We start from the raw sequence: 21,833 nt of genomic DNA, 5'->3' as shown, positions 1-21,833 counted from the left end.
TGTCCCCATGTTGATGAGGACAAGGGCCTCATCCCCACAACCCTGGCCGGTGGTTGTGGGGGTCTGCGGGCGGGGGGCTTATCGGAATCTGGAAGCCCCCTTTAACAAGGTGACCCCCAGATCCCGGCCCCCCCCCTGTGTGAAATGGTAAGGGGGTACCCCTACCATTTCACGAAAAAAGTGTCAAAAATGTTAAAAATGACAAGAGACAGTTTTTGACAATTCCTTTATTTAAATGCTTCTTCTTTCTTCTATCTTCCTTCATCTTCTGGTTCTTCTGGTTCTTCTGGCTCTTCTGGTTCTTCCTCCGGCGTTCTCGTCCAGCATCTCCTCCGCGGCGTCTTCTATCTTCTTCTCCTCGGGCCGCTCTGCACCCATGGCATGGGGGGAGGCTCCCGCTCTTCTCTTCTTCTTTTCTTCTCTTCTTCTCTTCTTCATTTTCTTCTCCGGGCCGCTCCGCAATCCATGCTGGCATGGAGGGAGGCTCCCGCTGTGTGACGGCGCTCCTCGTCTGACAGTTCTTAAATAACGGGGGGGCGGGGCCACCCGGTGACCCCGCCCCACTCTGACGCACGGTGACTTGACGGGACTTCCCTGTGACGTCACGGGGAATGCCACAGGGAAGTCCCGTCATGTCCCGTGCGTCAGAGGGGGGCGGGGTCACCGGGTGGCCCTGCCCCCCCGTTATTTAAGAACTGTCAGACGAGGAGCGCCGTCACACAGCGGGAGCCTCCCTCCATGCCAGCATGGATTGCGGAGCGGCCCGGAGAAGAAAATGAAGAAGAGAAGAAGAGAAGAAAAGAAGAAGAGAAGAGCGGGAGCCTCCCCCCCATGCCATGGGTGCGGAGCGGCCCGAGGAGAAGAAGATAGAAGACGCCGCGGAGGAGATGCTGGACGAGAACGCCGGAGGAAGAACCAGAAGAGCCAGAAGAACCAGAAGAACCAGAAGATGAAGGAAGATAGAAGAAAGAAGAAGCATTTAAATAAAGGAATTGTCAAAAACTGTCTCTTGTCATTTTTAACATTTTTGACACTTTTTTCGTGAAATGGTAGGGGTACTTATGTACCCCCTTACCATTTCACACAGGGGGGGGGCCGGGATCTGGGGGTCACCTTGTTAAAGGGGGCTTCCAGATTCCGATAAGCCCCCCGCCCGCAGACCCCCACAACCACCGGCCAGGGTTGTGGGGATGAGGCCCTTGTCCTCATCAACATGGGGACAAGGTGTTTTGGGGGGCTACCCCAAAGCACCCTCCCAATGTTGAGGGCATGTGGCCTGGTACGGTTCAGGAGGGAGGGGGGGCCGCACTCTCGTCCCCCCCTCTTTTCCTGCGGCCTGCCAGGTTGCGTGCTCGGATAAGGGTCTGGTATGGATTTTTGGGGGGACCCCACGCCATTTTTTTTTTTTTTTTTGGCGCGGGGTTCCCCTTAAAATCCATACCAGACCTGAAGGGTCTGGTATGGAATTTAGGGGGAACCCCACGTCATTTTTTTTTTTAATTTTGGCCGGGGTTCCCCTTAATATCCATATCAGACCTGAAGGGCCTGGTATGGAATTTAGGGGGACTCCCACGTCATTTTTTTTTTTTTCATTTTGGTTCGGGGTTCCCCTTTGGGGAATTCCCATGCCGTTTTTATCAATGAACTTCTATGTGTATTGTCGGCAATGCAATAGCCGCGGGTAGTTTTAAATGAGTTTTTTCCTTCGAAATGTCATTTTGCTGTCAGATTGTTCTAAACACGGGAAACATGCGCCCCTTTACAGGCATACTATAGACACCCCCCAGGTAAGAAATTTAAAGGGATATTACACTTTTATTGATTGACTTTAAGCATTATTAAAATCACTGCTCCTGAAAAAACGGCCGTTTTTAAAACTTTTTTTTGCATTGATCCATGTCCCCTGGGGCAGGACCCAGGTCCCCAAACACTTTTTATGACAATAACTTGCATATTAGCCTTTAAAATTAGCACTTTTGATTTCTCCCATAGACTCTTAAAGGGTGTTCCGCGGCATTCGAATTTGCCGCGAACACCCCAAATTGTTCGCTGTTCGGCGAACTTGCGAACAGCCAATGTTCGAGTCGAACATGAGTTCGACTCGAACTCGAAGCTCATCCCTATTCATGACTAAGCCTACAGTATTTTTGACATTTGGTATTTACAAGTTAAAATCTGTATTTTTTGCTAGAAGATTACTTAGAACCCACAAACATTTTATATATATTTTTTTTAGCAGAGAATCTAGAAAATAAAATGGCGATTGTTGCAATATTTTTTCCTGTCGCATCATGGCAGCATACACGTTGGGGTTGTGACTCCGCCTCCACAACCTGATAGGACCACATAGCTATAAATTAGAGAGTAGACGCCCGCCCCAGTATTCTCTTATTTTTCCTCACCTGTCAGGACGCACGGATCAGCACCCCCTTACCGCTTCGCCCCAGCCAGGTTCTAGCCTCTCCTGGGTGGAAGTCCTTCTTGTACAGCCTCTAAACGAGCTAAATGGAAGGAGCCCCACTCTGGTGATCTCAGGGGCATTCTCTCATCTCACTCAGCTGTCTGACCACAAATATAAGCCTTAAACAGGCTTCAAGTGCAGCAGCCCACAAAAGCCTTAAACAGGCTTGCTGGAGGAATGGCCAGGAAAGCTTCAATGTGGCCTCATGAAATAAGCCTTAAACAGGCTTAGTTGTGTGCAGCGGTCTCCCCCCCCCCTTTCCCCCTCTCCTACCAGTACCTCTGCCCATCTGCTGGGCTCTGTGGTTCTCTAGATCTGCTGTCCGGAGCGCCGAGCGTTCTCGGCGTCCTCGCGCATGCGCGGTGCGTCGTTTGGGCACCTCTGGGCCGCTTTCCAGCTTCCAAGATGGCGCCGGGTGTCCCGCGGCGCTACTGCGCATGCGCGAGCGTCCGACGCTGATGGCGGCGGATTTAAAAGCCCAGCAGTAGCTGTATTTGCTGCTGCTGGTTGTTTGTGCATGACAGATCATTTTTTGGACTCCAAAGCGCTCTACAAAGGTAAGTGGCCTTCCTTTACACTGCCTTTAAGTCAGGATTCCTGCTCCCTCTGCATAGCGCTGTTTATTCTTTCTCCCTGCAGGTTTCCAGTCCGCTTTCTCTCCATGGAGACCGCTGCCCCAGCAGATCACCGTCAGCCTATTAGGTAAGGGGGGGGGAAGACAAGTGTAAGTATTGAAGATTGAAAAAGAGAGCACTACTAACGCTGCCTAAATTGGTCAGCCCTGCCAGGTCTTCAAGAACGTCTGCTTCAAGACAAAGAGAGTCCTCACGCAGGAGAAGTCGCTCCAGACATAGAAGGAGCCGTTCCTACCATAGAAGAAGCCGCTCGAGAGGAAGCCGCAGAAGAAGCCACTCCCGGTCGCGCTCTAGACACGGCCGATCCCGCCATAGAAGATCGCCCTCATGCAGGCATCGTTCCCCCGCACGCCACTCCCGTCCTGCCGGGAACGCATGCTGGGTTTGCGGCGCAGCGGCTCTTCCGGGCGGAGATTCAGCTGGGGCCGTAGCCCCCCAGGCCTCGATATCAGATGTGGATTTCTCCACTACTACCTCTCCAGCCCGGGCTAGCACATCAAAGGAGCAAGACTCCCTGTCTGATAATGAGGGTCTGGAGGTATCGGCCGGTTTCGACTTCAGTCTGATAGAGCCGTTTGTTAAATCGGTTAAGGAGGCGATAGGATGGGAGGAACCCCAGGAAGCCCAACCGAAACAAAGGAAGTATTTTCCTCAGCTCAGAAAGGATCCAGAATCTTTCCCGTTCATTGACGAACTTGAGGACCTGATCAAGGAAGAATGGCAGAGGCCAGAAAAGAAGTCTAGTCTGAATAACAGACTCCTGAAACTATACCCACTCAAGGAGCCTAAGGTGAACCCTCTGGTGTCCCCTCCGGTAGTGGATGCATCCCTGATGCGCCTAGCCAGGCATGTTACCCTCCCGTTAGAAGACGCGGTAACGTTTAGAGATGTCCTCGACAGAAAGATCGACACGGATCTCAAGCGGGCTTACCTGTCGGCTGGAGGCGCCTGCAGGCCTGCAATAGCACTTGCTGCAGTAGGAAGAGCCATCTCGAGCTGGTCCACAAGCGCGGAAAAGCTTGTATCAGAGGGGGCAGACCAAGAAACAATAGTAAGGGCGTTGCAAGAGTTAAGCTTGGCGGGCGACTTTGTGGCTGAAGCTTCAGTCGACACCATCAGGTCTGCGTCTAAATCTATGCTGGCCTCAGTAACAGCCAGAAGAGCATTGTGGCTGAAGCCCTGGATGGCGGATCCAGCTTCCAAATCTAACTGGTGTCGTATTCCGTTCGATGGTGAGCACCTCTTCGGAACAAAATTAGACACAGCCATCTCCAAAGTAACCGGCGGAAAGTCCGGGCTCATCCCCTCAGACAGGAGGCCCAAGCAACAGAGACCCCCTCCCTTTAAGCGGAACCTCCCAGAGAGATATAGGGACGCGAGAGCATACAGACCAGGCAAGGAGTATCGAAGGAGCTGGAAGAATCCTCAAACCTCCTTTATGAAGTTTCAGAAGCCTAAGGCGCCTGCTTCCAGTGACCAGAAGCCCTTTTGAAGGTGCGCCCATCCGACCAGCGGTAGTGGGAGCAAGACTCTCCAGTTTCAAGCTGGTCTGGGCGGAAACCATAAGCGATACCTGGACCCTGGCCACTGTCACCTTCGGCCACAGGTGGTCCTTCAAAAACCGGCCCCCAGGGGATCAGTTCTATCCAACCCGTATTCCCCCATCTCGGGAAAAAAGGTTGTCATTACTGAACTACATCCAAGATCTTCTCCAAAAACGAGCAATAGTAGAGGTTCCACTAGCACAACGAGGCAGGGGATTCTACTCTCCATTATTTCTCGTCAAGAAGAAGTCAGGGGACTTTCGTCCGGTTCTAGACCTAAAGAACCTCAACAAGTCCATCAGAGTGGAGTCATTCAGGATGGAGAGCTTGCAGTCTATCCTACAGGCCATAAATCTGGGAGACTGGATGCTCTCCATAGATCTCCAGGATGCCTACCTGCACATTCCAATCCACGGGGCATTCCAGAAATTCCTGCGATTCTCGGTGGGTCAAGGGCACTTCCAGTTTTGAAGCCTTCCCTTTGGCATCTCAACAGCCCCCAGAACATTTACGAAGGTGTTACTACCAGCAATAGCCTTTTTGAGGGAGAAAGGTCTAAGGGTCCACCATTACCTGGACGACATCCTCCTCCTCTCAAGCAGCCAGGAATCACTCGTCCAACATCGCGAGATCCTGGTTTCCACCCTAACGAGTTTAGGATGGATAATCAACTGGCAGAAAAGCAACACCCAGCCTACCCAAAGGATGGTCTTCCTGGGAGCCGAACTGGACACCAGAGCAAACACAGTGGAATTGCCAAGGGAGAAGTTGTCCCTACTCATTCAGAAAGTGAAAGAGGCTATCCCAGCATCATGTCTACCGGCCAGAGCATACCTCAGCCTCCTAGGTTCCCTATCAGCAACCATTCCAATGGTCAGATGGGCGCAATGGAATACCAGACCCCTACAAGCCTCCTTCCTGCGCCAGTGGGATGGAGGGTCCATGTCCCAATTGATTCGCATCCCAGAGGAAGCCAGGCTATCTTTACGGTGGTGGACCCACCCCGACAACCTCAGCAGGAGCAAGCAGATAGTCATCCTCCACCAGGAGGTAGTAACTTCAGACGCCAGTCTGGAAGGATGGGGGGCACACTACCTACACTATGCAGCTCAGGGCCGCTGGCTCTTCAAAACCAAGGATGTAGTATCGAACGTCCTAGAGATGAAGGCAGCCTCCCAAGCCCTCTTGGCATTCAGCTCACTTCTGAGAGGGAAACAAGTCCTCATTCAAATGGACAACCGAGTGGCGGTAGCCTACATCAACAGGCAGGGGGGTACCAAGAGCATTTCCATGATGCGGGAAGTCGGTCCAGTGATGCAATGGGCTCAACTGAACCTGTGGGACCTGAAGGCAACCTATATTCCGGGGGTTCAGAACTTACTGGCGGATTCTCTCAGCAGAACATTCGTTTCCAACAACGAGTGGTGTCTAAGCCCACAGGCCTTTGCCCTCATATGCCAGACATGGGGCCATCCAGACATAGACCTCGCAGCAACACCAGAGAACAAGAAGTGTCAGAGGTTTCTGTCGAGGAACCCCTTCCCCGCAGCGGAGGGTACGGATTGTCTCCAGCACGCCTGGAACTTTCGCCTAGGCTACATTTTTCCACCGACCCCACTGATAGCCAAGTTCCTTCTGAGGCTCAAACACTCAACAGCTCTAGTACTGGCTGTGATTCCCTTTTGGCCACGGAGGCCTTGGTTCACCACCCTCCTGCAACTGAGCACAGCGGATCCACTTCCACTCCCGGTAACAACGGATCTACTAACCCAGGGCCTGCTACTACATCCGAATCCAGAGAGATTGCACCTAGCGGCCTGGAGACTGAAAGGTCTAGGTTCCTAGATTAAGGATGTTCTCAGAAGGTAGTCGATACCCTGCTTCAAGCCAGGAAATCCTCCACGAATAGCACCTACGAGAGAATCTGGGAAAAGTTCTCTTCCTTTGCTCAGGAACAAGGTTGGGACCCTTCTTCCCCATCAGCAGTACAAGTGCTTGAGTTCCTTCAGTCAGGTCTAGACAAAGGCCTTAGGTCTAGCACCCTGAAAGTCCAAGTCTCTGCCATCTCTGCCTTGACAGGGGTTAGGTGGGCACTTAACCCTCTGGTGGTGCAATTTCAAAAAGCCTGCCTGAAGCTAAGACCGCCCAGGAAACCTTCATTTCCAACATGGGACCTATCAACTGTCCTAGAGGTTTTATCCGGAGAACCATTCTTCCCACTTGAGGATACCTCCCTCTGGGACCTGACTCTAAAGGTATCATTCCTAATTGCCATCACATCAGTGAAGAGGGTCTCAGAAATGCAAGCCTTGCTGATCAAAGAACCGTATCTGATGGTTTACCCAGACAGACTAACCCTAAAGCCTTCAGACAGGTTTATCACAAAAGTCTCCTCTGCGTTCCACTTTAACCAGGAGATTGACCTCCCGGCTTTGATCACGGATCAGGGTGTCCCTCATCCCCTGGATGTCAAGGGCAACATTCTCCATTACCTTTCGGTAACCAAGCAATTCAGGAAATGCGAGAACCTTTTAGTCATCCCACATGGGTTCAGGAAGGGCCAGGCAGCTTCTGCCCGTACCATCGCCTCATGGCTCGTGAAAGCTATCAAGAAGGCCTACTCCTTAAGCACCTTGCAGATTCCGGGAGATCTAAGAGCGCATTCCACCAGGGCAATGGCTACTTCATGGGCAGCTTACTGTAAAGTTTCAGCGGAAACCATTTGTAGAGCGGCCACTTGGTCTTCGAGGAACACCTTCATTTCTCATTATAGAATAGACGCTGCACGCTTAGCAGCAGTTGAATTTGGGAGGGCCGTTATACAGGCCAATTCTTCTGTTTCTTGTCAATAAATTTTGATTTTGCATTCCCACCCAGTTTGGCGAGTTACTCCCCAACGTGTATGCTGCCATGATGCGACAGGAAAACAGAAAATTGTATACTCACCTTTCCGTAATTTTCCTTTCCTGTCGCATCTTCATGGCAGCATACAATCACCCACCCTCTAAGGTTACATGTGTATATATTTACAGAGAATACTGGGGCGGGCGTCTACTCTCTAATTTATAGCTATGTGGTCCTATCAGGTTGTGGAGGCGGAGTCACAACCCCAACGTGTATGCTGCCATGAAGATGCGACAGGAAAGGAAAATTACGGAAAGGTGAGTATACAATTTTCCGTTATGTCACACGGTATTTGTGCAGCGGTGTTTAAAACGCAATTTTTTGGGAAAAGGGACACACATGAATTTAAAAAAAACAAAACAGTAAAGTTAGACCAATTTTTTTGTATAATGTGAAAGATGATGTTACGCCGAGTAAATAGATAGCAAACATGTCACTCTTTATAATTGCACACACTCGTGGAATGGCGACAAACTACGATACCTAAAAATCTCCATAGGCGACACTTTAAATTTTTTTTTTACGGTTACCAGGTTAGAGCTACAGAAGAGGTCTAGTGCTAGAATTATTGCTCTCGCTCTGACAATCTCGGCGATACCTCACATGTGTGATTGGAAAAACCGTTTACATATGCGGGCGTGACTTCCATATTTGTTTTCTTTGCTGCGCGAGCATGCGGGGACGGGGGCGCTTTAACATTTTTTTTCTTATTTATTTTTATATTAATAAACTGTGTTAAAAAAAAAATGATCACTTTTTTTTGCTGTCACAAGGAATGTAAACATCCCTTGTGACAGTAATAGGTGGTGACAGGTACTCTTTATGGAGGGATCGGGGGTCTAAAAGATTCAGATCGCTGAAAACGGCAATTCTGAATACTGTACATTTTTTTTAAAACCGGCGCCATTGGCAGCTGAGTAAACGGGAAGTGACGTCATGATGACGCTTCCGTGTTTACATTCAGTAGACTGGCTTTGTTCCAGTCTGTGGCTAGCCACTGGAGGTGGTGGATTGTTGATCGGGTCTCCCGGTGAATCGGGAGGCCCGTTGAGAGTGGCGGGAGGGGGGGCATCCCCTCCCACTCCTCCGGTATAACAGCCGAGCAGCTTTTAGCCTCATCGGTTGTTATCCCTGGAAAGCCGATCGTCGGCTCTAAAAAACGGTACCAGGATGATGCCTGCAGCTGCGGGCATCATGCCGGTATAACCCCCGGAAGCCAAGGCCGCACATCTGCGTACACTCGGCAGGAAGGGGGTATACAGCAAACTAATTTTGGAGCGCTGGAGGGTGGATGTTATCTATGTGTACCTGTTTGCAGTATGCCTTGGGTTTTGCCAATGTTTCCCACAATACAGTATCCAGTATTTGTCCATACTATAATAAATACGTATATGATGCCATTGTACTATACACTGTGAAGTCTGAATATGATTGCTGCAGCTACAGACTGTGTATACAACTGTCTGTCTACAGCTTGAGCCAGGCAGCAATTATTGCAGGACACACTATCTGACTGACACACTGTGTTACACACATGAGATTGTACCAATTACAGGCCACACTGACACTGTTACACATCAGACTGTCTGTACCTTCTTCTCTTCTTCTCAGCTCTAGCCTAAGCCTCCATTCCACAGTGCAGACCGTGTGGGACAGCCAGCCAAAGAACTACGCGGGCTCCTCTGCTCCATTGTGGGTGGAACTGGAGGAGGGAATGTCGACACAATAAGGTGGGCGGTGCACTGTGCCTGCGCTCAGCACTTCATTGGCTGTCACGGCACCTTTTACTGGGCAAACAGGAATCAGCCTAATTGTAATCATGATAGGCATTGGCGGGGTCTGGCGGGCGGCGTCACCTCCAATTTAATTGGCAGACACAGACACGCGGTCTGCGTGGTCAGCAGCAATACAGAGTCAGAACACACAGAGGTAGCACTATGCCGGCGGAGCCGTGGCCGCCGCCAGGCCCCGCAGACTGACATGCCACACTCACATGATGATCTATCCGGGTCGGCCTGCATCCTCCCAGCTAGGCTAGGCAGCAGTGCGCCCCTAGGCGGCCGCCTAGCGGGAGATCGCCCTGCACTCGCGGGTGAGATGTCTACATTCCTCATCCTCACCGGGGCCCACTCAACTGTGGGCCCCATAGCCCCCGTGTGGGTCGCTATGGTGGTAGTTGCGCCACTGCTTTACACTCTGTTTGCTGTACTCCTGCTGCTGGGTTGTTTTAAGTGTATTGACTTTAGATACATACTTTTCCCTTTCTAGATGGTTTGGATCTGTTACCTGTTAATCTAATGCACTTCTTGACTAAAAATCTTTACTAAGCATTCTTTTTGCTGGCAGTTTCGCTGCAATATACCTTCTCCCCCTTTTTTGATATAAAGTCCCTTTATATAAACTACTAAGACTATAAGGTGAGACTATGTTACTTACTAATATTATACAATATCTTTTCCTTGTCAAAAGAAGTTTATTGAGTATACAATGTTATAAAGATACATAAAGTAAGTTTACAAGGATCTATAAAGTAAGCTCATTGTTTTACAGTAGGGTTTCTATAGGTAAATATAATGAAATTTCAAATATTAAACATTGGGTTTACGTAAACCTAAATTAAAGATATATATCATTTCCTTAGTTACTTTTGTAGGTATTTAAATGATTTATACCTACTATACACATTGTTTACAAGTAGAGTGTATATAGGTCAAATAAATTCTGATAATGAGCTTTAATCGTAAGGTGGAGAAAAGGAAAGAAAAAGAAGAAAAAGGGTTGAAAGGTAGAGGTATGGTCCACAAGGTTGTCCCGCTCGTCAGTTTATTATTCTTTTTAGTTCTCTTTGAAGCCTTAGAATGGGTGTCTCTGTAAGTCATTTAATCTGTTACCATGACAACAGGACAGAGTCATTGAAGTTTGACAGGAACTGTTGTTTTATCCAAGGATGCCAAAGTTTTTCAAATTTTGGAATTTGATTTTGATCGATGGCTACCATCTTAGCATGGGACATTGTATTATTCATTCTGTGAATTGTTTCTGCTAGTACCAATGTAGGAGATTTCCATGCCTTGGCCACTGTTTGTTTTGCAACCGTTATTAGTTGGATCATAAGTTTGAATTGAGAGAGTGTTAACCATTCCGGTTTTAGATTAAGTAAAGTTAAATATGGATCTGGTTGTATTATTTTTTAAAATATTTTAGATGCAATCACGAAGACTTCCTTCCAGAAGGTTTGGATTACTGGGCACGTCCACCATATGTGTAAATATGTGCCTATTTCTGGGCATCCTCGAAAACAAAGAGCTGAGGTATTAGGTGAATATTTTGCCACTCTAGCGGGTACAAGGTACCAGCGAGTTAGGACTTTATAATTTGTCTCCAGTGCTAAGATGTTGGGTGAAGATGACTTAGATGTGAGCCATATGTTAGACCAGTCCGTGTCTTCTAAAGTTCGTCCCAGGTCCTCCTCCCACCTCTGAACGTAAGAGGGTCTATTAAGATTTGCTACTCCATATAATTGATTATAAAGTGATGAAATTGTACCTTTAGCAAATGGATCTTTTGTACAGATTGATTCAAAAATGGATAATTGGGATAATGGTATATCCCCCTTTAGGAATGGTGTATAGAAATGTTTGATTTGGAGATATCTAAATATCTCAGAGTTTGGTAGATCATATTTTTCTCTAAGCGATGGGAATGAAAGGAATGATTTAGATGCTATGAAGTCATTTAGTGTCTGAATGCCTGATGTTGTCCAAGCTTTAAAAGAATTTGGGTAGATCCATGCCGGATAAAAGGCCGGATTTCTGATAAAAGAAAGGAGAGGATTGTGTGGAGATTGTAACTGATATTTGGTTTTTAGTTTATAACAGAGAGATAAGAAGTGTTTAGTTATGGGATTATGAATTTTAAAGTGGTCTTTAGGATCAAGCCATAATAAATTTGATATTAATAGTGGGTCATTTTCTGAAGCCTCTATAAATACCCATAATGGGATTTCCTGTTTTGCATGGTATTTGGACAGACTGGCCAAATGTGCTGCTCTGTAGTACTTAGTAAAATTAGGGTATCCCAGGCCTCCTTTATTTTTGGGAAGATGTAGTGTGTGTATAGGTATACGTGGTTTAGAAGAGCCCCATATAAACGAAGTTGCTCTTTTTTGTACTATTCTCAAAAAATAGGAAGGAATTGGAATAGGGAGGACTCTGAATAGATAAAGCAATTTGGGTAGAATAGTCATTTTGATTGCATTAATCTTCCCTATCCAGGATAAAGGAAGTTGCGACCATTGTTTTATTAGATTTGTGATCTGTCTTAATACAGGAGGATAATTGGTTGAGAATAAGTCAGAATGAGATGCTGTTAAATGAATTCCAAGATATGGGATTGATATTTCTGCCCATGTGAATATACAATATCTTTTCAAACAGACCACTCCTAATTAGATTTGTCTTCTTTCATTATTATATATACACTCTACAGGCAGCGCTACTGACCGCTTAATACAGTTCCATCCCTAAGCTCATAACATGAGCACTTATCATCTATCTTGATTCATTTTATGTTGTTCTATTTAAGGTAGGCTGAATGGTTTTCTATTTGACTATACTTGTCTACCCCCTTCCCCTGCATTGGAGTGAGCTTTATGGGTCTTCTGCCTATTGTACACTTGGCACTGGATACTTACCTTAGCTTTTTCACTTTTACCTCCCCCCTTCTCTACATTCTAAGATGCTTTCTATCAGGCACGTCCCCATGTGTGTCTTGCGTCACCTAGTGCATGCTGTGTTTGGAGCCCTCCTTTTGATTGCCTCTCGGTACTCCCTGCAAAAATTATTTGAGACCTTCTACCAAGATTATTATTGTTTCTGTTATTGATTGCCTGAATATATCTCTCTCTCTCTCTCTCCTGTAGAATAATTAACCGCTTCCAGACCGCCTCACACAGATATACTGTGGTAGAAGGGCACGTACTGGCAGAACAACGTACCTGTACGTTGCCTTTTAACGCGCCCGCTGGAAGCTCCGTGACCGCGATCGTGGGTCCCATGGACCCGATGTCCGCGGGGATACACGCGATCGTCTCATGGTGAGAAAGAACGGGGAGATGCTAATGTAAACAAGCATCTCCCCGTTCTGCCTAGTGACACTGTCTCTGATCTCTGCTCTCTGTGATCGGGAGCGGTGGTCAGTGTAGTGTCACACACAGCCCCTCCCCTCCACAGTTAGATATACTCCCTCGGACACACTTAACTTCTACAGCTCCACCTAGAGGTTAACCCCTTCACGGCCAGTGACATTTTTACAGTAATCAATGCAATTTTTAGCATTGATCGCTGTATTAAAGCCAATGGTCCCAAAAATGTGTCAAAATTGTCCGATGTGTCCGCCATAATGTCGCAGTCACCATAAAAATCGCAGATCGCCGCCATTACTAGTAAAAAAAAAAGATATTAATAAAAATGCCATAAAACTATGCCCTATTTTGTAGACGCTATAACTTTTACGCAAACCAATTAGTAAACGCTTATTGCGATTTTTTTTACCAAAAATATGTAGAAGAATACGTATCGGCCTAAACTGAGGAAAAAAATTTTGTTTTATATATTTTTTGAGGATATTTATTATAGCAAAATTAAAAAATAATGCGTTTTTTTTTCAAAATTGACGCTTTTTTTGTTTATAGCGCAAAAAATAAAAACCGCAGAGGCGATCAAATACCACCAAAAGAAAGCTCTATTTGTGGGAATAAAAAGATGTCAATTTTGTTTGGGAGCCACTTTGCATGACCGCGCAATTGTCAGTTAAAGCAATGCAGTGCCGAATCGCAAAAAGTGCTCTGGTCTTTGGCCAGCAAAATGGTCCGGGGCTTAAGTGGTTAACAAGCTCCCGAATAAGCATTCAATTGCGAAACATGTAGAGCTTTTTTGGATATCACAATCCACTACAGAGATGTATTCCTGTAAATGTTATGCTTTTGTTATATATGTATCCATATTAGAGAGATCCAGCTAGCTTTCTGCATTTTATGTGCAATGTTTTAATGATTTTTTGTATTACGTGTTTAATAAAATGTACATATATTTTTTTATAATTGGTGCCTATAATGACCCAAAGCATACATCCAAATCAACAAAGGAATGGCTTCACCAGAAGATGATTAAAGTTTTGGAATGGCCCAGCCAGAGCCCAAATATAAATCCAATTGAAAATCTGTGGGGTGATCTGAGGAGACTACGCACAGGAGATGCCCTCGCAATCTGACAGATTTGGAGTGTTTTTGCAAAGAAGAGTGGGCAAATATTGCCAAGTCCATATGTGCCATGCTGATAGATTCATACCCAAAAAGACTGAGTGCTGTAATAAAATCAAAAGGCGCTTCAACAAAGTATTAGTTTAAGGGTGTGCACACTTAAGCAACCATATTATTTTATTTTTTTATTTTTCTTCCCTCCACCTAAAAATGTCAGTTTGTTGTTCAACTGAGTTGTACTGTTTATAGATCACATTAAACACTTCCCGGCCGGCCTATAGCAGAATGACGGCCGGGCGGTGGTTCAGTTATCCTGACTGGGCGTCATATGACGTCCAGCAGGATAACAGCCGCCACACGCCCGACTAACACACCGCTACACCGTTCTCGGTAAAGAGCCTCTGACGGAGGCTCTTTACCACGTGATCAGCCGTGTCCAATCACAGCTGATCACGATGTAAACAGGAAGAGCTGTTGATCAGCTTTTCCTCACTCGCGTCTGACAGACGCGAGTAGAGGAGAGCTGATCAGCTGCTCTCCTGACAGGGGGGTCTGTGCTGATTGTTTATCAGCACAGCCCCCCCTCGGATGCCCACCCAGGACCACCAGGATGCCGCCTGGGATTGCCACCACACTGGACCACCAGGTATGCCACCCTAGACCACCATGGAAATACCAATCAGTGCCCAGGCATCTACCAATCAGTGCCCATCCCCAATGCCTGCCAGTGCCAGTGCCATCAGTGATGCCTATCAGTGCTGAATATCAGTGCCGATCAGTGCCATGTATCAGTGCCCAGTGCCCAGCAGTGCCACCTATCAGTGTCAATTATCAGTGCCCACCAGTGCCACCCATTAGTGCCCATCAGTGCCGCCTATCAATGCCCATCAGTGCTGCATATTAGTGCCACCCATCAGTGCCGCCTACCAGTGCCCATTGTCAATGCCAGTCAGTGCCCATCAGTGCCACCTCATCAGTGCTGCCTTATCAGTGCCCGTCAGTGCCGCCTTATTAGTGCCCGTCAGTGAAGGAGAAAACGTACTTGTTTACAAAATTTTATAACAGAAACAAAAGAAAAACTTTTTTTTTTCAAAATTTTCAGTATTTTTTGATTTGTTTAGCAAAAAATAAAAAATGCAGAGGTGATCAAATACCACCAAAAGAAAGCTCTATTATGGGAACAAAATTATAAAAATTCTGTTTGGGTACAGTGTAGCATGACCGCGCAATTGTCATTTAAACAGCGATAGCACTGAAAGCTGAAAATTCTCTTGGGCAGGAAGGGGGTTAGGTGCCTGGTATTGAAGTAGTTAAAGGTAAAAAAAAGTTCTGAAATGACTTATCTTTGTGTCATTTTTTTACATCACAGAAATATATATATGTGTGTGTGTATATATATATATATATATATATATATATATATATATATTAGTATAAAATATATACAGTATCTCACAAAGTACACCCCTCACATTTTTGTAATTATTTTATTATATCTTTTCATGTGACAACACTAAAGAAATGACACTTATTAAAAACTATTAATAAATGGTGTATTACATGCTGTTCATACTCACTCTGTCACTATGGGATTTGATTTCTGTATTCAGCAAAAAACCTGATTAATCCTGCTGTTCTCTATCTCCCCCTTCTGTCCATGTCCCCACTGCAGTTAGGGATTTTGCAGAGCAGTGTTGGCAGCTAGTGTGTACATGCTCAGTTTTCAGTGTATTTTCTACCCTGACCCTATATCACATCTGAGCAGCCCAAGTGACTTTGGAGTCACACACATGGACATACAAATAAAATGGTAAATAAAAGACAACTCTCCTTCTCCTCCTCTATGCCCACTAACTAGCTATGGGGGTGGGATATTACATTGATTGATGGAGGCTTCACCTCCCTGTTATTCTGAGACACAGGCTGGAGGGGGGTGGCACAGCCTGTGACTGGCAGAAATTCCCCCACACCATGATATTGACAAAAAATAATAAAGATTTTATTTGAAATATATATTTGTATGACAATTTTTTTTAATTTTTACTCTGTATCCCAAAGTCTGTTTTTTTTTTTTTATTTTGAATGTGTGACCATCAGCAGAGGACTAGAAGCTCCTCCTGCTTACGTTTCCCTGCAGACAGGCTGGAAAGAGCTGGGTCATATGACAGCTGTATAGCGATTAGGAAAAAGGTACTTAGATGTTTTTTTTTTAATCAAAATAATTACAGTGCCATCATCCATATACAGAAAGTGAAGGGATAATGTAAGTTAAACAGTGTGTGTTTAGTATCACTTTGACCACTTTCATTCTGGAGCATTTTTTTCTCTTTTTGCACATACGTTAAAATCTGAATTTGTGGCTATAAAATTACTCAAAACCCCATAACATTATATATTTTCTGAAAGCAGAGGGCCTGTAGAATAAAATGATGGTATTTGCATGATATTTGCAGAACTGTTTATCAAATCTGTATTTTCATGAAAATAAAAGATAAGATAGTGTCACGTGAATAGATATCAAATATGTCAGGCCTCAAAACTGTGGGTGTCCACAAAATGAAAAGGCAAAAAAATAGAGTACCCAAAATTATCAATAGGTGAACTTTAGATGCCTTTACAGCTATCAAGTAGGAATAAACTGTAAATATCACTCTGACATTCACAGCGAGAGCCAGTTCGCACCACATGCAGTCCAAGGCATTTTTTCCTACATCAAACATGCATGGAAAGTAGGTCATATGGTTTCCTGTGACATAGTGCACACCAGTGCGGTCAGTTCAAGGGCGTTCCAGTTCTAGAAAAAAAAATTAGGACATGATGCATTTTTCCTGCACTGGACTGTAATGTAACGCGGTAAAAGTCATCAAAAATGCACCGGAATGCACTGGAACGCATCAAAAACACACATGACCCTAGCACAGTGAAAAAACAAAAACAGAAAAAAATAAGAAAAAAAGCATCTGTAATGCATCCGGAAACGCATCAAAAGTGCACCAAAAACAACACACCAGAACATGTTAAGAACGTGTTAAAAATGTGCTTGCAGAAACGCATCTGAAACGGATCTGAAGTGCAGTTTGGTGGTGTGCACCAGTCCTGATACCATATATAACTTGTGGTGAAATTGCTGTTTACAAATACATGGGCACACTGGGCACATTTGCATTTGTGGGTGTGCTCAAGGCTACGGGGTTATCTTTAAATCATTTTCTTAAATTTATTTTTATTATAATTGTATTTTTTTTTTTTTACTTTTTAGTTTTTTTTTTTTTATCTTTATTGTTATTAAAAGGGGGCTAACAAGCGACTATGTGATATCATCAGGCATGTGACAGATACTATTAAGGCTTGACACCTATGCATTTTTTGTGCTTTTTGCATTTTGCAGATTTGCACTATAAAACTTGTTCCATAAGACACCATGTTAAATGGACTGTAGTTCAAATCTGCAAAATGCAAAAAGCACTAAAAATTCATAGGTGTGAATCAAGCCTTATGGAGACATAAATAGTCTCTCCTGCCCTGCCCTAATGTCTCCCCTGCCCCCTGCTGCAGCCAATTAAGCACAGCACTGTGCTTGATGAGCTGTGCATTGGGCATTTGTGTCGGGATTCTGGCAGCTCATAAGCTAGAAATGCCCAGAGCTGATCCCTTATGGCTTCACATACAGCAGAAAACACCAATGAATGGATATTCTCTAATCTCTTCCCTTTCCACATCCTGTCACTAGTTGTGGTCCTGAGCTCCTAGGAGAAGTGGGAGACCCCAGGAAACACAGAGGGGAAGTCCAGCAGGAAGAGAAGCATACTGCAAGTAGCGTAAAAGTGATTTAGTGGCTCTACAGCCACCTGCATCACTTTACATTAAAGGGGTTGTAAACCTTCATGGTTTTTCACCTCAATGCATTCTATGCATTAAGGTGAAAAACCTTTTTTTAGTGCTGCAGCCCCCCCGTTTTACTTACCTGGACGCTGTCGTCCTCTGTCTGTGAACAAGCACACCAGCTGTAACTGGTGTCTCATGTCCTGATTGGATAGATTGATAGCAGCACAGCCATTGGCTCCCGCTGCTGTCAATCAAATCCAATGACACGGCACCGGGGGCGGGGCTGAGTCCTGCATACTGTGTGAATGGACACAGATGCAGGACTCGGGAGCGCTCCCGCACGTGTGTCCACCAAGGAGAGCGCTTCTCCAACGTGGACACTCAATGCGGGGAGGAGCCACCAGCGCCGCCGTGGGACCCCAAAGGAGGGGGTTCGGGGGCCACTCTGTGTAAAACGAACTGCACAGTGGAGGTAAGTATAACATGTTTGTTATTTAAAAAAAAAAAAGCAAGGGTTTACAACCCCTTTAAAGCCAGGAGCCTACTGAACAAAACAGGTACAAGTCCACGACTGCTACTAGAGAAGTTTTGTGTTCAGGAAATACGTCATACATGCATGTGCAGGTAAATGCTGATGCACAGAAGCATTGGTGTTTAAATGTGTATGGCTGTGTACAGCCATTCACTTTTATGGTAAGTTGTTAGCGGCACCTGTGGCTCTCCAGGTGTGGAAAATGCTGATTGCCAGGCATAGTTACAACTTCTCAAGTACAGTACATGTACATAATGCCTTACACTGTTGTAATAAAGGGATAGGGATCATCATTCATTTTTAGGAAGTAGACAAAGTACACCTGCTGTGAGAAAAATATAAGGGTTGGAGTCCCACTCCAAGAACAAACGAAAAGCAATAAAAAGTCAGATTGTCTCACTGTACCTGATCAGGATCAGTGACTCAGAAAGTACTGACTCCAGGGTATTGGCATACCAATCAGGCAACCAGGCAATGATGACCTACATATTTTTTTTTACAACAGATGTCCTATAAGGAAATCCAAGCCTTTCAGATTCACTACCTTGTCTAATCTAATTGTATACATTTTAAATATATGTATATAATATATAACTAAATATATGGCTTTATCTACTAGGATTTCTAACTATAGTGAGTGTATAAATGTTGTACATTTTACTGTTCGTCACTTTACATAACAGCAAAATATACAGAAATATTTTTGTAATGGGGTTATTCATATTTTACATTTCTGGACATCAATTGCTGGGCAGCAAAAATAATTGTCTCCTTATTCCTTTAAAACACTTACAACAAAAGCTAATTATGTTTTTTTTATATTTTATTATATATATATATATATATATATATATATATATATATATATATATATATATATAGTTGATATTGTTGATAATAGTGCACATAACTGACACTAGACTCCAAACTATCATACCCTGGTGTGACTGTGTGTTTTATTGATGTTAGAGTTGAGTATTTGTATTTAAATGGAAAGCTCTACAACAGAATTGTCAGATTTAGTAAGTCATACAAAACTGCTATAGCTACCACCAAGTCGATTCCAAGTATACAGCAGATATTGGTATTTAATCCACTTATGACTTGAGAAAGATCTGATTTGTCGTTTTACTCCAAAATGAAAAATAAACATGAATCCCTACTATGAAGTCACAGAATTATGATGGACATTAGCTATAAACTCTTTGAAATGAAAATGCATATATATATATATATATATATATATATATATATATATATATATATATATATATATATATATATATATATAAAACCTAATTATAAAGAAACACTCAACAGAAAATGATTAAATGGCATGCTTGAAACATACAATCTTAACTTAGTACTTGCAATATACAGAAAATTACATGCATGTTGTTTAAAATACAAATGCAATAGATACAGTACACTACAATTTATTAATACAGGAGTAAATTTCAACTTACCATTTTACACCGGGCTTCATAAATTTACTATCACAAACTATGCAAACAATGAACAACTTTCCTGTCTTACACACATTTCCTCTAACTTGAGACTATGTTCGTGAGTACATCCCATTTATACTGTGGTTTCTTTGATATTAGAGGGTGTGTTAAGAAAATAATGTGTGATTCCAGTAACTCAAAGGATGAAAATATAAAAAATGTAAATGTCTTCAGTGTACTATTGTTCATATTTTTAATGGGGGTGGCCTCAAAGAACAACCACCAATATGATCACTAAAATACTGTGCACACATACAGCAAACTTTTTGGCACTTTTTGTTTATAATTTTAAATCAGTATGTTTTGCTAGAAAACTACTTAGAACCTCCAAACATTTAAAAAATTTTTTAGCAGAGACTCTAGGGCAGGGATCGGCAACCTACATCCCGCAGGCCACTCCCGGCCCACCGCCGCTAAATGTCCGGCCCGTCAGTGCACATGATGAATTCACGTGCACCCGGCCCACTGACATTTTAAGTAAAAGCGGAGCAGGGAGCACGAAGCTGAATGAGAAGACGGGAGAGACACGCAGCAATGCTGATAAGACAGTGGGAGCTTCCGGAGTTATCTTTCCAGGTGATTGGTTGCTAGGTGGTCCTAGCAACCAATCACCAGCTTGTTATTATGAAAAACAGAGTATTGGTAACTGTAAGCGCAAACACACAAGTCTATATATAACAGGAGATATAAAGGGCTGAGCAACTTAGTCCATAGGGGACAGGCTGGAAGTTCAAGGGTTAAGTGGTAACCGGTAATGTAATGGTTAAAGTAGGCTGGTAGGCTAGGCGGCTGCTGTTTTCAGAGAGCTGGCTCTGTGATGGATGAGAGAGGGGTAGAGAAGGAAGCGCCACCTGAGTGTAGTATTAACAAACGATGTTTAATGACACCAGGTAAAAACACACTTACAGGATAAAAATATATAAAAGGCTTATCTGTATAGGTATGTGGTCCTTGGTGTTCCCTCTGATCCTGTGGTGGTGATGCTGCAGGGATGCTGGGCTGCAGAAGGTGGATTACCAGCCGGGAGCTCCTTCTGTGGCCATCAGGAAGAGACTAGGGGCCGGCGTGGAGCGCACGTGGAGCGTGCGTGACGTCACAGGTCATCCGTCCGCTTCCGGGTTCGGTATCCAGGGGAGGGATTGTCCAGGGAGGAGGCCTTGCAGGGAGGTTGAGAGAAGGCTACGCGCTCGGAGCCACTGCTCCTTCAATAGGCCTAATAGGGAGGTGTCTGCAATGTGCTTTTATATGGCAGTGCTGTGGGACAACAGGTCCCAGCGTCTGTCAAAAGAAAGCACAGTGCCATGTATAAAAGCGAAACATAATAATAATTCCCATGGTGGTGATACAAAAGAACCAGAAAATGCAACGGTTAAGATAAAAATAAAAATAAATATAAATTTTTTTTTTTCTTTATATATTTATTTGTATTTTTATTTTTATCTTTACCTTTTATCTTTATGAAAATGCTTCCCCGTCTGTAAGTGTAAACACAGACGAGGACGTGATGTCTTCTCCCTCTCTGGAATTCTTTTCCGTTCCAGAAAGAGGAGAGAGAACATCTTACTGTGAGTTGCACAACACTACACTAACACTAGGTACACTTGTCACCCCCCCGATCGCCCCCCCCCCCCCAGTTAACCCCTCACTGATCACTGCTTTGGTGTCACTTGTGACTCTAATCAGTGTTAGGGCAATTAGTAGTAGGCCCCGTTAGGCATAGGGTACCCCCCCAAACCCCTCTAATAAAGGTCTAACCCCTTGATCCCCCCCAGTTAACCCTTTCACCCCCTGTCTCAGTGTCACTGATAGATCTTTTTTTCTGATCACCGTATTAGTGTTGTGAGTGACACTAGTTCGCCAGTTAGTTGATTCGTTTCACCGTCAGGTTTTTATAGTGTTAGGTACCCCCATATATTACTTAATAAAGGTTTTAACCCCCTGATTGACCCCTAGTTAGCCCTTTCACCCCCTGTCAGCTGTGATCACTGTATTAGTGTCACGGATGACGCTGGTTATTTAGTTATTTTTTATCTATAGTGTCAGGGCACAACGTCCAATCGAAGGTACACTAGTGAAGAGGCCTACACGTTTCTGAGCATGACAGATGAGAGTGAAGAGGAAGTCACCCATCTGTCAGATTCAGGCTCAGAATACGATCCAGTAGA

General features: G+C 44.6%; 1 protein-coding gene across 5 annotated transcripts in view; it reads right to left on the bottom strand.

The window, feature by feature from the left end:
• LOC141103337 (P-selectin-like) overlaps window positions 1-19,772 on the bottom strand; it is a 402,914-nt gene extending 383,142 nt beyond the window's left edge. For 4 of the 5 annotated variants that reach the window (XM_073592835.1, XM_073592838.1, XM_073592836.1 and 1 more), the window contains exon 1: window positions 19,627-19,772. In XM_073592835.1, coding sequence (XP_073448936.1) covers window positions 19,627-19,629 — 3 coding nt within the window. In that variant the 5' untranslated portion in view covers window positions 19,630-19,772. The remainder of the gene's footprint in view (window positions 1-19,626) is intronic. The other variant, XM_073592837.1, reaches the window with a different exon arrangement.
• Between the last annotated feature and the right edge of the window lie 2,061 nt (window positions 19,773-21,833).

Source organism: Aquarana catesbeiana, linkage group LG07, assembly GCF_042186555.1.
Source record: "Aquarana catesbeiana isolate 2022-GZ linkage group LG07, ASM4218655v1, whole genome shotgun sequence".
Lineage (NCBI taxonomy): Eukaryota > Metazoa > Chordata > Amphibia > Anura > Ranidae > Aquarana > Aquarana catesbeiana.
The sequence above is the reverse complement of the archived record's forward strand: the minus strand, read 5'-3'. Positions and strand labels throughout refer to the sequence as shown.